Source organism: Amphiura filiformis, chromosome 6, assembly GCF_039555335.1.
Source record: "Amphiura filiformis chromosome 6, Afil_fr2py, whole genome shotgun sequence".
NCBI lineage: Eukaryota > Metazoa > Echinodermata > Ophiuroidea > Amphilepidida > Amphiuridae > Amphiura > Amphiura filiformis.
The window spans coordinates 72793045-72816345 of record NC_092633.1 but is presented as its reverse complement, the minus strand read 5'-3'; the positions used below and the strand labels follow the sequence as shown (position 1 = coordinate 72816345).

The window sequence follows — 23301 nt, the reverse complement described above, 5'->3', positions numbered from 1 at the left end:
TTCCATAATCAATTCCTCAGTGCCATTAACTGTGTATCATTACCACCAAAGTACTTATTCCTATCAGTATCAGTATTAGAATACATTATTCAATATATTATAAAATTGCAGCCTGGGAAATTTAAGGCATTATCACTCACTCAGTAAATCAAAAAATATTCCAAAATGTTTCAATTTTTATGAAGAGAATGGTGCAAGTGATACAGATAATAAGGGTGAATGTCTTATTTGGCTCATGTTTAGTCCATACAGACACTTGTATCTGAATGGAGCTTCATTTCTTCCGTTTTGCCAATTTTTTCAAATGAAATGAAATGGCAATTTTATTGACTTGTTTAACTTTTCTTATTTCTCACAAACTTGAAATTGCTTACCGAGAGGACGCTTTCATCCAGTATTCTCTTGGAGGTCTTCAGCCCCAATATTTATTGACTTATCCTTCAGGTTTAAGCTATTCCTACCAATTTTAATTTTGGTAACACTTTTGCTAGGAAGAGAAACTGACAGAGCTTTTACATTTACCTTTAGAATGGGGCCAAATCCTAATACCTCATCTCTCTATATACAAGGAAATCAAATTCTATTCATACTATAAGAAAAAACATTGGTAAATTCTGTCATTGGATGTTGTGTATCTACACTTGGCCTGATGATCGCAAAATGTGTGAAACAGTGTGAAACACAGTGTTGCAAAATCCAATAACATGTGTGTTTAATATATTCTACAAGTTTATAATAGCTCTACCAAATTTGGTAATTTAAAATATATATGCATCTCTCTCTCTATATTTACACATGAACTTCCACAAAAACAATATCCTTGTGACTGTCACTTCATATGCCTATTAGTTGAACGTAAATTGCATTTGACGATAAGTAGTTAAAATCTCAACAAGATTGAGCTTACAAAATGAACAAAATAATAAGTTACTCAGGTCTCGTGTGCAGGCATGGTTGTGTAAGCTAACAATTCTTATTACATAATAAAGATTCTGTTTCGGGTCCTAGTCAGGACTCGTCATCAAATTCAGAGTCCAGGAGAGGACTCACAGTCACCATCCTCAAGATTGAAACCTAGTCTGGTTTCATCATTCGGTATCAGGTCCTAGTCTGGACTTGATATCTAACAAGCTTGACATTTATTTCAAGGTTAGAGTCCAGTAAAGGACTCGTAGTCGCCACACTCAAGATTAAAACCAAGTCCGGTTTTCATCAATCGGTATCAGGTCCTAGTCTGGACTTGATATCAAACTCGATTCCATGAAAGGACTCACAGTTTTACCATAAATAAGGTTGAAATAGATTTTTAACCATAATACTAAAGTTTCTATAAAAGAGACAGAAAAAGGTTTTCGAACCAGAATGAACGGCTCTTTTCAGAGCCACCGAACTTTACAAAAACACCGATATGATTGGTATAATCTTTTGCTTTAATATTCACAGTTTTGAATATTATTAACCAAAAAGCGTGACTTTGGTTATGTATAAATACTTCTCTTTAGAAACCAAGATAAGGTTTCACTATATAGGCTATTAGTATATAATTAAGAATTTCTCAGCGGAAGAATTCCTAATTTTATAGAGCAAGGTTTAAGTTTTATAACAAGGTTATTACTGGAAGCAGGTACCTTCTGTGCCCTTCATTTCTTATTACATAATGCTGCTCAGTTCAGCAGTCTCAATCCTTCCTTATCTGCCACTACATCAAACTTACAAATTACTTATTTTGTGTGTGTAACAATTGTTACAATATTAAAGCAAACCTTTAGATATGGCGGAATTTATTGCCTTAAAAGAACAACTCTAATTGCTTATAAATACAAAATAGGTTGGAAACTGCATACAAAGATGGTAGGAACCCTCATCATAATTCTGCATGTTGGTTCCTTCAGATGGCACAGAAGTTTCACTAAGAAACTTTATCTTTTCTTGAAGTAAAAACAGATGGGCATGCTCAGAATCCTTCAACGCCTGGGGCTGAGTGGCTCAAATGTGCCCCAAACAGGCCAATTTGTCATGTTTTGGGCATAAAACCAGGGGGACTTGAGCCACCAAACCCCAAATCTTGTTTCTTATGCATGCACCCCAATGTGACTGTCCCGTGATTGTTCAATGGAACTGTCATGAAACATGGACAATGTCCATGTGGCACACAGTTCTTCTTTATTTACTGAACTTTCATTTTGCCACACGTTTGAGCAATATACATGTACTCCAATTTGCGAGTTGAAATAATCATCATCATACACACAAACTGACATACAACAATTGGGTGATATGTACACTAGTTAGTTATCATACCTGCATGGGATGCACTTGTCCAGGATGCTGTTTGGTGTTCAGCAAATTACGTAGCGCCACTTTAGAATTGCCTGCCATTGGTCTCTGTTCTGGAATGCCACGTGATGGACCAGCTATGGGGAAAAGATGGTAACAAACAGAAATTGTCAGTAATTATCATCATAGAATCAAGGATGTCAAAGCGCACACAAAAACTACTAACATCACAAACCATTCCCTAAAGAATACATCATGCATAGTTCTTTTTAGGGCAATTGCTATCATTCCTCCTTCTCCCTTGTTTTTAAATTTTATGTGCAATGATTTAAGCATGATGATGTTGTCCAGAAGAAGTCTGAGCATGAAGAAAGAAAAGTCTTTTGTCAATTGAAATACCATCTTGCACTATAATTTACCCTTCAATGAACATGAACTCTGTAATTTCACTGGTCAAACACCACTTAGATAATCTCTGTATTAATTATATTCCTTACATGTGCTCGTATTCTTAATGTTACATGTGCAGTATCATAAGATACATGTACACCAGAACTTCACAAGCAGCATGGTTGCACATTACTGTTTTAAATGTTAGGTAGACAGTGGACCACTCTTCAGGAAGATTTTCAAACCAAAATTCTTCATCAAAATTTACCAACAAGTTAGAAGATAATGAATTCATGTTTTCGTCTCGTCACTAACTTAAAAATCAATACCCCCTGCTTGTTCTCACAAAATACTGAAACTAGTCTGACGTCATATTCCATGAAGATGAAAATACAGTATCAGAACGTCAATATTTTCCCATATTATGTGAACAAGCAAGGTTAACTAACTAACAGTAGTATTCCATCATAAAACCACACACAAAAAATGAAAAGAAAAAACAACATGGATCCATTGCATTGTAATAATCCAGTTATAACACCCTCATTAATTAGAAAGTCCCACTTGACACTATTTTTTAAATGGTTTAATTTTTACAAATCAAATTTCTGTTTTATTTGACACCCTTGACTGAAATATATAAGGTTGTAATGCAATTAACACAGCTTCCATGGGTCAATGAACCTGATACAAATTACCCCAAGGTTTAGATTGACACATAGGGTGACAAATATAGATATGGCCTTAAAGACATTACTTGTCTCCCTAATAACAAAGTGGCACTCTACACAGGAGTGAAGATCTGCATTAATGCGCATAAATGTATGCTTTGAATTCCGTTCTAAATTGCGTACTAAATGGCGCCTGTAGTGGTATCAATCAGTCGTGAAAAGTGGGGGGCCATTTGGTCTGACTTGTCAAAAAGTGGTTTATAATAACAAGGGTAATTTTGACAAAAAGTTGGAGGACACTACCCCCCCCCCCCGATTGATGTCTAGAGGTAATACAATACTACACTCTATTTGGAATGTGTATAAAATGTTACATTCTCTCATTCAGATATTTACATGTCTTGTTATGCAACATGCAAGTGCCATTATGTGTTGTGTAACATGTTTAATGTACTGTTGCTTCTGTTATTGCCAGAAATTAGCGCTAGATGTAAACAACCACTATGCAAGTCCAGATTGATGCGGATTCATTATTCCATGTAAAGTGCCCCAGAGTTTTTGACTTAACAGCTTGTTCACTTCTGTCAAATCATAAACTCAATTTGACAAGAAAAGAATAATAATTTAGACTTTTTTTAGCATATCAGATGAATTCATCCTTTTGACAGGTAAGTGGCTCGATATTGCTACTTACTGCATTCAATTTTACACATTAATGCTACAGATGGATAGAATTCATTCAATTGTATTAGCAGGTATTACCTAATTACAATTCAAACTAATTACAAAACAACTCCATGCAGATCAATGACCGCAAATAATAACAACCTGTTTAATACCAATGTATTTATTTGCAAGCTGGGTGCCAACTTAATTTGACAGAAGTTCCTCAAGTTTGAATACAAATAACTACTAATTGCAACGCACGGCCCTGACATTTTCAAACTAATGCTTGCACTTTCAAGTGTACACTTTACAAGCATTTTAAAATTCAAATTTAAATCTTGATTTTTTTCAAAACATTTAACTTGTCAATGCTTGATCATTGAATATATGAATATTTTGATAGTTTGATGATGAAGCCTGGATATCAATTTGTGAAAAATATAGCAAATAAAAGTTGCAAATCCCACCTGAAAAGTGAAGGGTGGATCTCACACCACAATGCTGGACCCTGGGGCTTGAACCGGATTTGATGGTTCAAAAAAATATAATAACAAAACAAAAAAAGGAAAGAAAAAAACATATTTCAAAAAACTTATAGAACTATACATGTGCCATTGAAAATGAGGAAATGTTCAGTTGTATACAAAATCCCTCATTTCAACCTTCACTTCCCTAAGGGGTACTTAGACTTTTGTACTTATTTTTGTATACATTTGATACAGTGCAAACAAATCCACTGTAATGCATAATGGGATGGTCCATACAGCTACTGTGGGCCCTGCAACACCTTACAATGTTATAATGTACCCCATATGGATCATCAGATATTGAGAATGAAACACACATCCATACAGATAAACACGCAAACAAAGAAGAAATACACTAACGCAAGATCACCCTTCATGGCTTAAGCCAGGGGGATAAAAATAGAATATATTACACCTAAGTTTAATATATTTTTCAACTCCTTTAGTTCAATTCTTAATTTGATTGATAGCTCCCTATTTTGGACTTTGATTGGCTCAACACTGTCCTTTTCTTGAAAACAGAATCGATTCGGTAAAGTTCTGTTATTTAAAGGTAGGTGGTCAGATTTATTTGTATTGCGTTTTGTACCTCACAATAAGGTCTGTACCAAAATAATCCAAGTACCAAGTTTTGAGGTAAATTGCTGTTTTGATATTTGAAGTAAAATTGTGTTTCACAATGGCCAATATAACGGCATGTGTGGTATACCACAATTGGGGATGAGGCCATCACTTTTTCGTTCATAACATCTCAACTGAATATATTTTAGGCCTGAAATTTCACTGGAATAATGAGAGAAATATGAGCTTTCTTCTGATGCCAAAATTTGATAAGAAAAAGTGGGGAGATGAGGCTGACGATTGGGTTACACATCTTTATATGAGGCAAGTTATCAAAGCCTTGAACCAAGCCACTACTAGTATACATTGGAGTGAAGAAAGAAGTTGGGTCAGAATCACACAAGAGCTCCTAGAAATGTATCAGTTCTTTCAATAACAAATATCATTGGTGGAACACCCAAGTCTTTCATATCACACGAATATCAAATCAAGTATTTGACAACCAGGCAACCTTAGCACAAAAAGCAATCACATTAGCTACTTCTACTTCAACGAAGAAAGAAACAATACTGTGAATTTGATGTAACTAAATTTGTCACAATAGATGAGATTGCTTGCCTTATGAAAGCATTTAATTTCCCCTTCAACTGACAGTCGAAGATCTGCAACCTTTAAAGCATTTTTAATTTATTTTTGCGTATCATTTGTTTCATTCTTTACTGGATAATGACAGATGAACACAGCTAGGAAGCCCCTTGAGGCACGCAACATAAGGCTTGTTCTTCCATCAGAAAATTAATTTATTTTCTATATATATCTACCTTTAAAAGTGAGTGAAGTTGAATGCTCGATCGAAAATGAGGAAACCGGCAGCGGCTGGCATTGCCAGGCACACAACAAAGATTATGTAATTGCTGCTCAATGAGCCATGTGAGTTGACAACAAAAAAAATGAACCTGTCGTAGAAGTTGGGAGATATGTTTTCTTGAAATAATGTTAGGCAGGGTATTTCCCCCAGTTAGTTGGGTTACAGCAAACAATTTGTTAACACCTAATCCAAATTGATCTTTTTTCAATATGTATGCGATGAGATCAGACAGAGCAAGCCACTTTTCCAGGAAAATTCAAGCTTTTCCATCAAATATTCTTGTCCATTTTTCAGGTTACGTAAACTGAGATCTCATAAAAATTTGACTTCAAGTTAAAATTAATTAAATGCATCTTGAATAACATACTGTAAATGTTATACAATTTGAGATAACATTTAAAGGGACATTCAGAGACCTGTCAATTACAAACTACACTATTCCCCACAAACATCTTTTTTTTTGGTATTTTTATAATATATTTACTAAATGTAGTATGGGCATTATAATTCCACACGTGTGACTTCCAGGAAATTGATTCCCATTCACTATCACCATTCCTCTGTTACTAGAATTTGGATCTTACATTCAGAATGGACAGTAAAATGTGCAAGTACACTTTCACTTAAAAGTCAATGAAATTCAATGGGTGTGTCAGGCTTGTAAAAGGTGGGTGAGATGGTTTGGTTGCACACACACTTCGATTGACAACAAATTCCATAAAACATTTCAAATGTACAGGCAAAGGTTCAACATTTTAGAAATTCTGATTTCTTTCCCCCTTGCAATGTATTATCTATGCAGCTACTTTAAAGTCTCAAAAACTAAACATTTTGACATGTTCCCAGGTGTGTTGGAATGAGTCATAATGCAACATGTGATATATAATTCTCTTCTTTGTTTGAGATGATGTGAAAATAGTACACATTTTTTAAAGCAATAGTCTTTTGTGTCTCAATAGGAAATTGCAAGACCTAAAAGCTCAAAGAAGATACTCACGTTGCTTTCATTTACTTGTATTCAATTAACTCTACGACTCGGTATTAATTGATTAATTGGAAATTTGCCCCCAGAAATTGCCTTGTTATTACCTTAAGAGAAAGTACTTCTGTATCACAGAACCTTTTACGCCAATAATAAATGTTACCCTATCTCTGAGGTTCAACAACCTATTTCCAACAAATGCAACTGTACCTGACACTGTGGAGCTCACTCTCAATACCGAACAGTTTTGGATTCAAATACAAAATTATTTGACATGCAAATATGTAGAGTCCAATTGTGTTTAAAAAAAGGGCCCTGGGGCTTCCAGTTTCAACAAAGCTACGGAGAGCAAAATGTATTCATCTAAATGTTTTATTACGAAAATAAAATACCATCTTCCTGCCACATAATGTTTTAATTGTTGGCAATCTTTCACTATTCAGTTACCATCTATCCAATCATTTTGCTTTCACTGTCACTACACACCAATCAACATTGTTACAACAGGTTTGTTCAAAATGGTGCCATTTAGCATACCGAAGACAAAATGAAATCAACTACTGCAAAAATATGTACCACTGATATCTCAATTTTACACACTTTATCAATGGAACTGGCGGGAAGCTCTATATTCACAACAGATCAGAGCTATAAAATATTCTGATTTGGCAGCTGGAAATAAGAGTTGGTTGGAAAGCAGGAACTAACGAATATTTTTATTTGAGATTTGAGTTGGGGTATCATTCAGGAAACCAGAACCAGAGATTTATTATTTGACAGCTAACTGTATATATAACTACATTCGATATGTACACCTACACATAACTTTTAGTACAACATTGTGTAATGGAATGTATTTGTCGCATGAATTTCAGCTGAGATACAAAAGCAACATTGCAGCTCTCTTATAATAGTCTGGATACTAACACTACGTCAATGTGGTAGGAAATTCAGACAGAAATTCAGACAGAAATTCAGATCAATGTGGATTTGATGTAGTACACTTTGACCATGAGATGTCTACACAAGTGTAAACTTCACATAGTAAAAGCACAAGTACTATTACTACAGTTTGCACTGTCTATCATGCTTCATTAATGACAAAATCCGGCAATGGTCAACCACTATTGCAGCCTATTGACCACAACTTATTTTGTAATGTTTCCTAGGTAACAGAGCATTCTAGATGGTGGTAACTTTCCTTATTTTCACTTGATTTTACATGACGAGCAATTCGAGACCAGTTTTGTTGATATTGGAGCATTTAAATTTTTGACCGGTGTATGACCAAAAAAAACTAACCACCCTTCAGCTTTGACCATTTTACAAACCAACAGGGATTTTGCGAGGGTGTCCCCTATGACAGACATAGGAAATGGGTAAGTGCAACAGATAGAAGAACCCCAACCGAGAGTATACCAACTGATAATGTAGTAATGTGGATTTAGCTTTAGGTGATTACAAAACATCCAATTCCATTTGACTAGTTGTATCTGAATATTTAGCCTTCACCAAACACTTTTCGTCATCTTTGAATGGCTATCAACACAGCAGAGTATAGGAAAGTGCATTGGAATCAGATACCACGCATGCCATTGACACACCATATTGATACACATCAGTGCATATCTGTTCGTTGCCCTGGTGTTACTTCTGATGAAATAACACTTCATTCTTGTATCATATTAGATAGTTTAGTGTAAATTTTTAAAATCTTAATTTAAATGTTAATCCCAACAGAGTTCAACCAAGTTTCAAGTAAGAAATAATATATTACAACATACATCAAACAAAAAACATTGGTATGAGAGTGGTAACTGACACGGGACATTACCAAATATCATCTCAAGAAAGTAATACTAAACTTGCAACAGTGTTTTAAATTCAAATTATTTCATCAACCTAGTTATAATTACTTAAATTAATTAATTTAAAATCAGAAATGTTTATACGTAATCAAATTCAAATTTTCGTCTTGATTTTACAAACAATTACATAAAAATGCATCAGTTATGTAACAGTTTTACCAATCTGCATTTATGTTGTATGCACACCAAATGACCAGATACAAAGGGTTACAAGTCCCTATGTGGGAAGTAGCAACCACATGGTCAATACAATTTGCACATGGAAATAGGCATAGACCAGAGTGTCAGTATTGCCCTCGAGTGAAAGCAATTTAATATAAATGGAAAATGTTTCAACGAAATGAATCCCATTTGTATTCCTTGTAATGTGATCTCTCCACTAGGATATTCAACATATTCTCAAGTAGAATTGTCATTTAAAGGTGACAAAAAGGATTTCTTTAATATAAGCTTGCCACATACCAACATTTCCTGATTTCCTATGTAGACTTAAATGACATTCTCATTTCCACCAATTTCAAAAAATAAATAAATCCATCTTGAATGTAGTAAAGCATGAATTCTTTCATTTTTACATTTATAGAAACTGTAGATGCTTAGTGCAAGGAATATTCGCATATCAACGTAATTAGACAATATCAGGTTTTTTGCTGTGTGTGTGTGTGTTTGTTTGTTTTTGGTGTGTTTTTTCTTCTTTTAAAATTTTTATATTGGGATGGATCATAGTGGCAATGTAGAATTTGCATAAGGGAAAACTAATTGCTTCTTAGTAGCAACACTTGGCAATAACAACAAAAGTCAAGTATTACCCATTTATAGTGATTATTACTACTGATTAATGTGAGAAAACCTCAATCATCTCACATCTCAAAAACAACTTCAACAACTCTCTACAGAGTTGACTTTAATCTGATCTTATTGCATTTTTTTCTGCTTGTTAAATTATTGCCTTGACAATTTGTTTTATCTTATCAACTCTTTGAGGTCATCGAATTTGAAATATATCTTGGGATGGATCTTGAGATAAATTTTGCACCTGATATGGATCATAACAAGTCGACTTTTCTAACTATGATATCAAGTGCTGGTATTATTATTATCTACTCATCTAACAACAAACACTGATTTGAACCAAGACACTCCGTAAAATCACATAGAAATCCCCAACTTAAAGGTCATAATCCAAGTCTTGCTTTACAAATGGGGTTTATTTAAAAAATATATCACTGGAAATAATACCATTGACTCAATACCACAATGCAGATTGCCAAGTTCAATCTAATCAGATAGGAACCACAATTCTCCCAAATCACACAAATACCAAATGATACCTATGACTGAGTATAAATCATGAGTTCACCAGCCAAGAACCACTGGTTGCATACATTTAGAGAAAATCCAATCTAATCTTCTTCACTGACCAAGTTCAGTGACACAGAAGCTAGTCAGATCACATAGTGTACCCAGTCAAAAACAACATGAAGAGCTTCCTTGATGTAATCTACACATTACACACTGGGGATGTTTTGTCATTATTCCGCTACTCAATTTCATCCCTACTGACCAAAAGTAATGACAGCGTGAATAGGTCTTGTCCCTCATGATGTGTATAATCCTTACGCTTTAAATCAAATTCACTATCAGGAGATTTGGGATTTTTTTCTCTTTTATCGCTATAGCAAATACTCTTAAAGGCTCAATCACTGATATCCCTGATTGCCTGACTCAAACATCCTTTAAATATGTGCAACTTCAGATTCTTGCATTTTTGAGAATAAATCATACACAAAATCTTAATATTTAACATTAGTTAAGAATCAAATTAAGCACTTTAACCACACACATTCAAAACATGATCCAGTTTATCAAGTAAGTATTTTCATTCTCTATGACTATGGTCACAACTCCTGAATATTAACCAGCTAATTAACCTATTAAAAGCATGGTTTGAAGTTGCGCTTGATGATGTGGTTGATGTTGTGAGGAAGATTTTAGCCAATCAAGAAGGACTTGTGTGTTATCATTGGCAGTGAGTGGAATCAAACTAGCAGTGCATGGAGGAGACTACAGAAAAAAAAGATTTTGGCTTTGAACATAGCTCTGACATTATCGTTTGGCATTGATTACAAGCACTCTTGAATATTGCCTGCCTGCCTGCCTGCCTGCCTGCCACATCATTAGACTACTTTTCCAACACAAATTTTGTTAGGCTTCAAATATGTGACGTGCCATGTCAAAAGGAGACACTTTTGGGCAGGTTATCAATTTTGAGGTTTTTACATATCTTAAATATAGAGATATTTTGCTTTATAACGCCATTTCCCCCAATGAAATTGGACATTCCTAAGCGAATATATTGAGTTAGTAAGTTATGGTATTATAAAATTGGAAATTGAGATATCAGCCTTTGAAAATATTATTGACAATGTTGAGAGTAGGAATTACCTTGAAAAATGTCTCAAAAATACAAGATGCCAGTTATATTCCGGTCTGAAACTATCAGACAATATTTTAAACATTAATAACATCACAAATTCGCAACAAACCCAAATTGTAAAAAAATCACCCCAGGCAGATTTTTGGCTATTTCTCCATTTACGATCCTGCCCAAAAATGTCTCTTTTTGACATGGCATGTCACATATAACTAAGTGGTCTTACACACATCTTGGGTTTCACATTTCCTTCAGGATTCAGAGGGCAGCATTGAGGTTATCTTTCTGGATTTCTATTCTATGGCAAACAAAAATCAGTTGCCCAAAAGGTGGGTCAAAGTAGTCACAGGTGGTTATCCATTTAATTGAACACTTCTATAATATTACTTTTGGTTGAAATTGTTAAATTAATTAAGAATGTGCCTATCTGTGATCCAAGATATAAAAAAATATTTAAAGTTGGATAACCCAATTGACTGAAGGCCTCATCCCCACATCAAAATTGAGATTATAACATCAGAAGAAACTCATGTGTTTCTCAAAACTCAAATAACTTTTTAGGCATGAAATATTTTTCATTTAGAGGATATGAACAAAGTGGTTGGTAGCAGGGGGAACCTGGTGAGAAAAACTTGCATGAATTTAAGATAAAATGCCCCAAATGGACTAGAAATAAATAAGGACACAAAAATTTGAAAACCCCACTAAACTTTAAAGGTGGGGTGGCATGTATGATTTAAATGTAACAATTATGGACATAGTTTACACCTTCATACATACCAAGTAAGGTTAACGTTCAATAGATATATAGTCAAGAAACATTGCCTAAAAACATATATGGAAAGTCTTTTTCTACTTTTCTTTAAAAAAAGTTGTTTTTTCCACACTCTTGACACAGATATGGTGAAAGCATGCCGCACATGGGAACATGACAGGTGAAAACATGATCTCTCGTCTCAAGAAACTGTCAATTTCCGCTCATAAAGTAGGCTGTGTTGACACCATTTTTCAAACCATCATAACATGATAATGGCAAAGGGTATTATTAAAGGCAAAGAGAAGTCAGCTTGCCTCTAGCGGTGCATATCTACTTACATAATTTTCTTTTGATCCACAGCTTTGGGAACCTTTTATGAGGTGAGTCAGTGGCTTACTTTTAATCTATGGCTGGGTCTTCATCCTCTGGTGTCATACAGGTGCCAGTTTCTTAACCTATATATACAACTTGCTAAAAGGTTGTATCCAAATGTACTCCCTAACAATATGCTTCCATTAGCTTTTGCAGCAATGTGTCTATGACCTTTACACAGGAAAATAAATGTATGCCAGTGTTTTACTTCTTTATGTATTTGTTTCAAAGAACACCTAAATCTTCATCCGTGTTGAAAAATAAATATGTAGACAGTAGCTTGCACTAGGTCGCTAACTTTAAAGGATGGGATATGATTGTAACAATTAACAACAGAAATGCGATATTGAGAGAGATTACCAGCTTACTAGAAGTCCCCAATGGCTTATACCTGACATCTTTTGTCATATATTACCCAGAAATTCAATTTACTTAGTAAGTAAATCTTTATCTTTTGTATCACTGTCAAATCATCTCGCTCACTCTAGACACAATTGGGAGATTATGATTGTTGTCCGAGCATCATCTTAGCTACGTGATGTACGTGAGTAAATGATAAACATTTCGCAGCAAGTTTAATTTCAGTCAATTCTACACCGATTTCACACTTTTCATCAATGTGACAAAATTTTGGAGTGAGTCCTCAATATTCGACGAGGGGGATGGTCCATGTAATCATACCCTAATGTTAAGCAACTGCATATTTTCTGACCAAACTTTAGCTTATATTATTTTAAAATTGTAGTCAAAAAAAATTTCTCACACTTTTTAACATTTCCTATTATTTTGACCATTTTAGCTATATAACTGCACATTTGTGCCCGCTTTGCACTGAATTTGTTCTGAGAAAGTTATTCTGGGAGCGAAAATTGCTACTTTCGTTCCGCTCACTTTAAAACATTAAGTGTTCAAAGATATTACATCAACTTCAATCCTGAACTTCTATCCCCCAATATAAATAAGCCACTGCATCCCTCACTTATGAAATCCTGCACGTCATTGCTGTTTGCAGGGAGCCTGTGTGTTCATCATTACCCCCGGGCCCATAAAGGCCCTGGATTTACAGTAGTGATCTACCTTCACAAAACCAAAAGTAGTTTAAAGAGGTCCAAGATATTATGCACTGGCTACCCATTGAGAGAAGCGTACACAACATAATGGCAGATGTTATGGATCCACTTCCAAGTAATGAGTTTATCTCTCTACTCCTGATACAATGTGATCTCATAATTCCTTTCTTTAAATTGCTTTTGTAGCTAATACAGGCCTGATTGTGGTCCTAAAAAAAAAATCTGTTTTTGTTTAAGTTGGCGAACGGAGGGAGCGGAGCGAGGGGGCAAAGCCCCCCGAAGCTCCTGGGTTTTAACCATATCAGAGGGTAAAAATTGGGTTTCTGAGGCATATAATTGTATGGGTTTTTTCTAAAATTGTTTTTCATTTTTAATGCATGCAACCACTAAAAAGTTTATAATTAACACTTTCTTAATTTCCCCACTAACAAAAATTTTCTTGCTCTTTTATGATGAAATATCACCATCTACTTCCGGAAATGTAAAAAAAAAAAAATAAAAAAAATAAAAAATAAAAAACTGATTTAAATCGGGAATAATCAGGCCTGAGCTAATAACATTTGGAAAGCGCTTAGTTTAAATCATTTGAATGCAAAAGTATTGATGGGTTGGTACTTGGAGTTATAGTTTTGTAGATGGCATGTGGGATGGCCAATTATTTTCAGTTTCAGCCACTTAACTAAAAAAACCTGCAATGTACTTCTTAATATCCATATACATTGATCTTATAGGAAATGAGTTAAGGAAGCCAATAATTGCATTTATATTTCTTTGGTTTTTGTGGGTCTTGATTCAAGGCCAATGAAACCAAAGTTTAAGCCATTTCCCCACCACCAAGAAACATCCAAATGGGGTGAAAATGACATCCCTTTTAGAGGAAATACATCAAAGTGATTCCAATCCTGAATTTAAAGTAGGATCCTTGGTATCCTTGACATACTATTTATTCACTGCAAGCAACAGGACACACTTTATGTCATGTCAATTCATGTAAACATAATATGTTCACCATGTCTAGTCAGGTGTCTAATTTCCACTACATGCAACACTAGCCCTCGAATTAACCGATGGCACCGACAGCATATGCCGCCTGTGCCCTCCCGACTGCTGTACTGCCCTCAAAGTATGTCCTTTACCAATGGCAGCCACTTGCCGTGCCCTCTGACAAAGTTGCCATCGATGCCCCTGCCATGCCCCTTCATTATAAAATCATTAACAAGTTGCGAAACAAGTGGAAAATACAAACATTTGGCACAAATTCTCGGTCCAATTCACTCAATCCTGGTCAAAAATCCATGCCAAATACACCTGAAGTGTGGTCTGCTGAGATTGATCTTGCTAAACCACAACTGGAGTGTGGTCTATCAAGATCGCTAAAACCAGGAAGTAAGATTGCAAACTCTAGCGAGCTGAACAGTTTGGCTGGTTTGGGGATGTAAATTGATGTAATAAATCTTCCAAATAAACAGGGAAAAATCAAACAAATGAAACTTTTTAACAAGAATCATGTTCAGGACATGTCCAATTCATTCAAGGCAAGGGGAATGCTGTAGGATACATTCTGCATCATGTGTGCAGGTCATGCTATTTTAGGGTTGCAGAATTTGTCACCTTTGGCCATCATAAAGCTTAAAATTGCAAAAACAATTCATGTTGATGTGTTGTTAACATGTCAAAAGGAACATTTCTGCTTACATGTGTTTTCTTCACTTTTGAGAAATTGCCTTGGTGCCCTTCTTAAATTTTCAGCAGTTGCCATGATGCCCTTTTAAAATATTACAAATTACTGTGCCGCCTTTATTTATCAACTTGCCCTCAATGCTGACTTCAACTTCAATCCATGGCATTACCTATTTTTGATTTGCGAATCTGAAGTCTTACAAAGTGTCACAAATTGTGGACCAGTTTGACATTAAAATTTTACAATTTTGAGTTCTGATTCGTGAAACTTGATGAGTGTCTGTATGGCCCTTAAAGATGTAGGCTTATTACAAACACTACACCTGATGTACTATAAAGATCCGGCATGTGACATAGTTTCCCGCAATCATAGCCGAATGCTCAACTCTGTTCAGCAGAAGCATACCAGTATCTCTAATACACACCGGCCAGTTTCCACATATGTGGCACACTCTCAGGCCTGGTTAGAAGTCTCAGTCAATAAAAGTAAGCAGGATATCTTTACTAGATTCCAAACAATCTTAGAGGTTTAGAAAAATGTTGGAGGACATTGGAACTCAACCACAGTTACTGCCAGACATAGAGGGCTAATTAGTGGAATGATCAGTTGCTAATGGCACAACAGAACTCTTACATCGTGTGGAGTTGATAATAACAATTTTAAAGAAGTCCCAATGCATATTATTTTTGGCTTGGTCAAACTAATCAAGAGTAACAAAATCAGAACCAGTGAGGATCCACCCAGCAAACTGCTAATTGTGGGTCAGGAGCTACCCCATTGTGTCACACAGAACAGTCAAATACTAGTGTGTGTTTTCTTACAGTAACATGAATATAATCCAGAATTGGGGAAAGTCTTTACATGTTCATTATCTTCAGTAATCAATGTTAGAATATTACTCTTTATTGCCCTTACTTTCATGACTGGTTATAAAAGAAAATGAGAAACAAATTTGTCAGAATTCAGAATGAATTTTGCTATACAAAGGATCAAGATTAGGCCATGTTTCACCTGACAAAACCTAAGAAAAGAAATGGTATGCTTGTATGGACTCATCATAAATACAAAATAGTGGTTCTTAAACCACACATCCCCCTGGTTGTCACACTGAAAAAAGCATCTAAAATATAAATTACAATATATAATTTCCCAATAAATCCCCAGTATATAGGCCTATATAATAAGCTTTAATTGATTACTACAAGATGGCCAACAGGAATGTGCTTCCTCTCTGTCATGACTGGCATGCCACATTGACCAAACAACTAGCAGATATTCTGACTGGGAAGAGGATTCTAGACATGGGTTGGTCCAGAAATGTGTTGTGTTGATATGAAGCTTATGTTTGCCCTTATTTACCCTATAATGCACAAGTTGTTTACAAACGCACAGCTTTTTTTTTCACTGGCACCCAACTTCGTTTTGCCCTTGCCTATACATTGATTTTGCAGTGGAATTAAGAGAATCACTATCAACTGAATAGGAGAATAAGAGATTGGAAACCTAACCAAAATCAAACACACATTATGGACATACACACAGAACACTAAAACAACATCCTCCTTTATGGCTGAAGCCAGATGGATACAAACTCAACACTGTACTTACCTGGAGGTAGAGGTTGTTGATATGGGAATTGATTGGGCATTTGATATGGCTGAGGTGGCTGCATGAATTGACGCTGCTCCCCTGGAAAATTCATATTTTGATTGAATGGGAACTGCTGCAACAACAAACAAGATGGAACAAAAAATATGATCTGATTAAGTCATCCAGGAATAAGTACACAGCATGCAGCCACATGGAAGATTTAGCTGAGACTATTCAAAACTATATTTCATATTTTACTGGTCGCAGTATCAAATTGTGCACACTAAAATAATCTGATAGAGCATGTACACACATACAAGGGCAGTTAGTTGCCATGCATGTGCTGCAACTGCACAAAAGTACTAAAACATTACAACCAAACTCAAGAGAAATAAAATGTAGATCAAAGTCCTTCAAAAACTAAACCTGGAAGTTGACAGAATTACTTGACATGCAAGTTTGAATATACAAGGCATGTATTCTGTTGAGGAAAGGTGTAAATGATGGGCATGAGCCAGGAACACTTCTTTGCCTTAAATGCTCATTCCCTGGATTGTACAAAAAATCCCACTCAGAACCTGAGTCCACTGAAATTGTACAGATCTTTCACTTTCATCATTTAACATGACTTAATATTCAAATATGTTGTGTTCTATTATCACACATTTCATTGTTTTTTCATGTTCATTCCTTTATCATTTTATGGGGAGCCCATCTACCATTTTCTTTTGTTTTTGTATGCTGTTATTTGCAATGACAGAAAAATTGAAATAAATGAAATGAATAAATGTATTATTTATTCAGGTGAGTAATAGAGATAGAAAACTGAATTTAAGCTAAGAAATAGACCCTCCATCATAATAAGTGACCTGTGTAAGCTTACATCTCTTATGACAGCCTGACTTGGATTTGATTTCTGTCTCCTTGGTCTCTTGCGCTTCTTTGTCTGTGCAGGTGCTTCCGGTCCACTGCTTGAACTGCTATCCATCTTGCTCTCCTGAGGTGCTGGTACCTCCTGAGGTGGCTTCTCTGCCTCTTGTGGCACCGGCTGGGGAGGCTCCTCCTCGTCCGGAGGCAGAACAGGTGGACCAAAGAAATAGTCATCGTCTTTTTGTCTGCCATGAGTGTGGTACAGAGTCATACGGTGCTGTTCTTGGTACTTAAGAGGCTTGCGTTCCATACGCACTGCACCGAACCATGACCAGGAGAGAGGAGCTGGATTTCTGTTGGCTTCTAGTGTGTCCCATGGATTGACTTTTTGCTTCGATGCAACTTGTAGACCCTAGAATAATAAAGATATTTAAAAAAATGGTTTCTTTTTTTTCTTTCAGCTGAAACATAATTTTAGCATTTGCTCGTAGTTATCATCTTAAGGTTATTACTAAACTTAATTTCTGACTTGTTCAGAGTTATGAGCCGACCGTAAATGAGCATAAATGCGGAAATAATACACAAACATGCCAATTGGCTGCTCAACAATCATAACAACAAGACACAACTGTTTGATTTTTTTCTGTTTGCACACAATTTCAATCAATCATTATTTTCTTGATTGTTCAGATTTATTTAGACTTTTTACTGCAGCTACCAGACATCTCATCACATTCATCATTTTTTGTTGCTTTTAATTAATTGTGCTCAAAGTTATGACATATCAAGCAAGTAGGGATATCTTTTAATTTATTTGGGTGTTTATCTTTCAGTAAATGTTTCATTTCATGCCATTAATGTACCTGTTTCTTGTCAATGGAATCAAATCCAGCAATTTTGTTTCCTTTGGTGTCCACTAGAGCTCCCATAGGTTCACAGGTGATCACTTCACATGGTTTCTTTGGCACTGGAAGTAGCTGCCTTATCCTGTCAATGCCGTCAGAATGTTTATCCCCTAACTCTTTCTGCACACAAATACAATAGAATCATTGTTAACACATTCAAATAATAAAACTAACTAGTTTTTTTCTTAAACAGCCAGGATTTATAGTAAATTGAAGCATGCATGATAAAATAAATAAGGAATACAGCAAACTTGGGTTACACCTGGGCCATTAGTGAATGCAGGGCCATAGCAAGGTTGAAAAATATGGGGTGGCCATCAAAATGTAGTGCAGCCAAAATAAAAATATGCCAAATGAGCGCCAAAATTATATATAAAGAAACACAACAAATTTCTCAAAAAGTTGTTAGGACCCAGAGTGAATTCTGGTATGTTATTTGCAAGTACCCTTCATATACTTAATTTGCGACAGTTTTGTACAATGTATTACAGTGCAGTGTTGATACCTCTTTTGATGGTTCACTGCCTCAAGTAAGGTATGTTGGCACTAAGGAATTTTAGCTGTACTAATTTCTCACAAATTTAGCATTTTTGTGCATTTTTGTAGATTGTGTTATTCATAGTTTGAAACACATTAATCTTATGGAGAAAAAGAAATTGAGGGCTTTCACATTTGTGGTTTTAAAATTGATGCAGAGAAGTTGAAAATAAAAAACGTCCTGCTATACAAAATGTACTTATGCGCAGTTGTGCAATACTTTTTCTGATTTCTTACCTTAAGTTTTTTAATCAGTGTCTGATGTTGTCTTCCCTTTTCTTCACCACTCCCTGGACTGCCACCGCCATCACTATTCAGTGTACTATTGATCAACACTGATAGCATATCTAGCACCGTGGTAAACAACTCACTAGAGTCAAAACAAGAAAGATATAACTTAGTAATAAATCCAATTTGTTGCTCTCTGATTCCCAAGATTTGTAGAAAGTGTATTATTGTAACTTTAATGGACTTTACATAGAACTTGGAAAAGAAGCAAAACATTGAACTACACAAGAAAGTAGGTGACCATATTAGTGCCGCTTTCTTTTGTGATGTCTGTGTGTACTTACAATCTTACAATGAGTTACTGTACACAACTTTAATGGACTTTAAATACAACTTGGAAAAGCAAAACATTGAAGAATTCAGGAAAGTAGGCCACCATATACTACATAGTGCTGCTTTGTTTTGTGATGTCTATATGTACTTAAAGTCTTACGATGAGTTACTGAACACAATCAACCAAAGTGTTGATGTATTGAATGGCCCACCTGAACAGGGAGAAAGCCAATTTTATCATCTTAGAAGGGTGGCCTTACCAGGGAGTTAAAAACCTAAATCCCTGGCCTCAAACCAGTAATACTTTACCTGTTGGAATGGATATCAACTGTCCCAGTGGTTATTAGTTGTAATAGTAGTAGAGCAAACTCTGTGGTCCATTGGTTACTTCTCAGAATGGTGTCAAACATGTTGCCCACCTAAGAAAAGCAAGAAAAGCAGGTCAATTGGATTAACTCTTTTTGTTTTGTTGTTGTTGTTGTTTTGTATCAACCTGTGTACTGGTACTGTTATAATTCTACACTCTTTTTTTATTGGAAAATAAACAGAAATTGCTTTTAAGCAAGATCTACTAGACTTGCGTCAAATCCTTGGGCATCCTTGGTTTGCGAATGAAAGTTATATGTAGGCCTTCTCAGAAGTTGTGTCTTCCTTTCCCAGATCTAATTAAGTTACCCAAGCACTATATTATACGCCTATATATAATAGGCTGTGCAGTTAACTCTCATTGTTAATGAATGTCCTATAACACACTGTGCCCCTATAAGTTCTTCTATTGTTTCAATCTGATTACATCTTCACCCTCTTCAACCTGTAAAGATTGGCTGCTACAAGTCTATATTTTTTATATTACATCAGTGAAATTTATCTATTTTCCTAGCTTATTGTAACTCCATTATATTATCACACTCTTGTAAAGTTAAAAAGCAAGCTGTTGGAAACTGTTTATCCACAAAAATAACCTTTCTAGTAAAATTAAGTTTTTAGGGGCCTGAACTTTCAATCTAGCAGGATCTTACCAATAGCGTACTTTTGCAGTATGAATTGAGATCAAACAAATAAATAAACTTAATCCTACACCAAAAGTTTGGCTCAAACCCAGTAAGTTCGATCACAATTAGTGCAGGGTTTTGGGTGCATTTTGAGCATTTTGAGCACATATCAGTAAGGAGGAATAATGATATTATAAAAAGCAAATTTGAAGTTAAACTTTTCTCAGTTTATGTTTGCCTATATATTAACACTATTGTCATCAGTGGCACATTTTTACTTCATAATATTTTTCATAAAGGCAGTAAGCCTATCATAAATACAAACATAATTGCTTTTTAATTCTTCAGAAAATCATGACCAAGGTTAAGAGAGTGCGGCTTTAAAATACTGGTAACTCTTTGATTGACTGGCAAAATCACATCACATACCATATCTCTTACTGATCAAATTATACACATCAGAACTTAAGAACCACAAGGCCTATAAGAGTGTAACAATAATATTTGAATTCTCTGTCAAGCCAGCATCAAAATAACCAAAACAATTTTCTCCAAAGGTCATTATTAATTCACATAATACCATGATTCGACCAGCTCAAAACAGCTAACTATTCTGACTGCTCAGCATTTGTGGTGGCACTTTGTATTATATCCTTATTCTTGTAACTCATAGCAAACAGTCACGTTCCTAATCTGACCTACATAGAGGGCCACTCAGAGATTGGTAGCCATGGACGCTCACATTTTCTACACTTTCCTTATTATAAGCATGTTTTTTAGGCTTATACATCTTATTTCTCATCCTTAAAAGAATAAGCCGGAAATGATATTTCTACATTGAAATTAAAGGACTTAGAATCTACTGAGTATCTTGATGCATGCAAGGCAAAAGGCAATTGAATTCAAAATGCTAGCAGACAGCTATTCAAATAATAGCCAACAGAGACTAACAAAGGCATTACTGAAGCATATGTTATCTATAACATTTCTTTCTACTTCTACACTTCTGGACCAATTGGGGCTATTCCAGTTGAAATTCATACACCTCCTATGGAAGACATGCCCTTAATCTCCCACACAAGGGTGTAGATTTCAAATGGAGTCACTCATTTGGGTAAACCCATTTGAAATTCACACTGCCTGTGTTTAAGATTAATGTCATGTCTTCCATCAGGGGTGTATGGCTTTCAAGCGAAATAGCCCATTCTTGTAGCAGTTATATCTCTGCCAGCACCTTTAAGTTTCAATTTGTTTTCTACATCTTAACTTGCTCCCTTACCAAGCTGAGTCTGAGTTGTAAAGCTTCGTGCATCATTCTTCTACTCTTGGGATCTTCCCATCGATCCTGCACAAATAATCAAGAACATTAATGTTAGCTATCTACCTACTTCCGTCTCCCCTGTGAACAGATGAATATCGAGGCAAGAGTTGCTACACAATGTGGGTTTACTTACTTCCAATATAATCACTACATTTGACCTACTTATTATTCAAATACAATTATTAGTAGAATCCATCAGAGAGACCATCTTCAAAAATTGTTAAAAGACATATGAGTGTCTAAGTTTGTGCATTTTTGCTTTTTGTGTATTTTTCTGCCCTACGGCAGTAATTTGTTTGCGCAGTGATTCCTTTTGACAAAGCACACAGCAAATTTAGTATGTATGCATGTTATTTTGAGTCTTATCTTTTACCACACGCATTCCATACAAATATTTTACTATATAATGGAGTGTGATACTTACATCTTTAGGTGACTGTAGAAACTGAGTGAGTTGTGTTTGTAATGATGTTAGTAAACCTTCCCTTTGTTCATCTTGCCCTTTGAGACAGGTCAGGATTAGAGATAACAAAGGCTGGTGGTTCACCATTGACATTTGACTGAAGAGAGAAAAAAAATAGTCAAAAGTAATAGTTGCATATCATATATTAGCAGTTGCAGTGATTGAGACATAAATCACTGGTGATATGTCGTGTATGGCGACTAGGGATTTAACAATTGTATGCTGCTGATTTACAATGAATATATTGGTGAATCACTTTCTGATAAAGCAACTGAATGTAGATGTGAAAAACAAAAAACACTGCACTGATAACTACTACTTAGTATAATACGGTCATGAGTTACAATAAGAGCAAATTATAAAAAGGCATGGAATGCACCAACATTGTCCAACAATGCGCAAATTTGTGCCAAGTTCATATTTTAAGTAACCAATGTAAGTTAGGAAGTACAAGATGACTTACCTTTTACCTTTCTCCTTATCTTTGGTCCCTTTAGATGACCATGTTTGACCTACACTCTCAAGTACATTTCCTGCAGCTCTCAGCACTCTTCCTTGTACGGAACTATGCAGTTTGGAGATAAGTGGAGCCACAAACCACACTCCACTTCTTTCTTGGTCCACTCTGTAGAAATAAGGCATATTTGTATGGTATCACAGATCCATGAAATTGGTTGCAATTTGATTTATTTATCATGTTATTGCAACTTATTCCTGTTAAGGCCAGAGTAATGGAAGACACATTCGTTCACGCCCGAATTTGAGATTTCTTGATATTTATCAACACTAAGATGTATTCTTTCACTTGAAACTGATAAAATACAACTTGCTAATATTTACTCATATTTTTGCTTGATTTGTTTCACTCTTTTCAACTCTAAAAAGTCACATGGCTCAAGACAGCTGAGTAAATTGGCGGGAAATAATGAGTCAGAAAT

At 35.4% G+C, this 23301-nt stretch overlaps 1 protein-coding gene across 3 annotated transcripts in view; it reads right to left on the bottom strand.

Moving 5' to 3' along the window:
* LOC140155994 (mediator of RNA polymerase II transcription subunit 12-like protein) overlaps positions 1 to 23301 on the bottom strand; it is a 112153-nt gene that overhangs the window by 59514 nt on the left and 29338 nt on the right. For 2 of the 3 annotated variants that reach the window (XM_072179049.1, XM_072179051.1), the window contains exons 26-34: positions 22827 to 22988; positions 22325 to 22460; positions 21859 to 21924; positions 19897 to 20006; positions 19264 to 19396; positions 18448 to 18609; positions 17598 to 17996; positions 16733 to 16847; positions 2302 to 2414 (exon numbers count right to left, since the gene is read on the bottom strand). In XM_072179049.1, coding sequence (XP_072035150.1) covers positions 2302 to 2414; positions 16733 to 16847; positions 17598 to 17996; positions 18448 to 18609; positions 19264 to 19396; positions 19897 to 20006; positions 21859 to 21924; positions 22325 to 22460; positions 22827 to 22988 — 1396 coding nt within the window. The remainder of the gene's footprint in view (positions 1 to 2301; positions 2415 to 16732; positions 16848 to 17597; positions 17997 to 18447; positions 18610 to 19263; positions 19397 to 19896; positions 20007 to 21858; positions 21925 to 22324; positions 22461 to 22826; positions 22989 to 23301) is intronic. The other variant, XM_072179050.1, reaches the window with a different exon arrangement.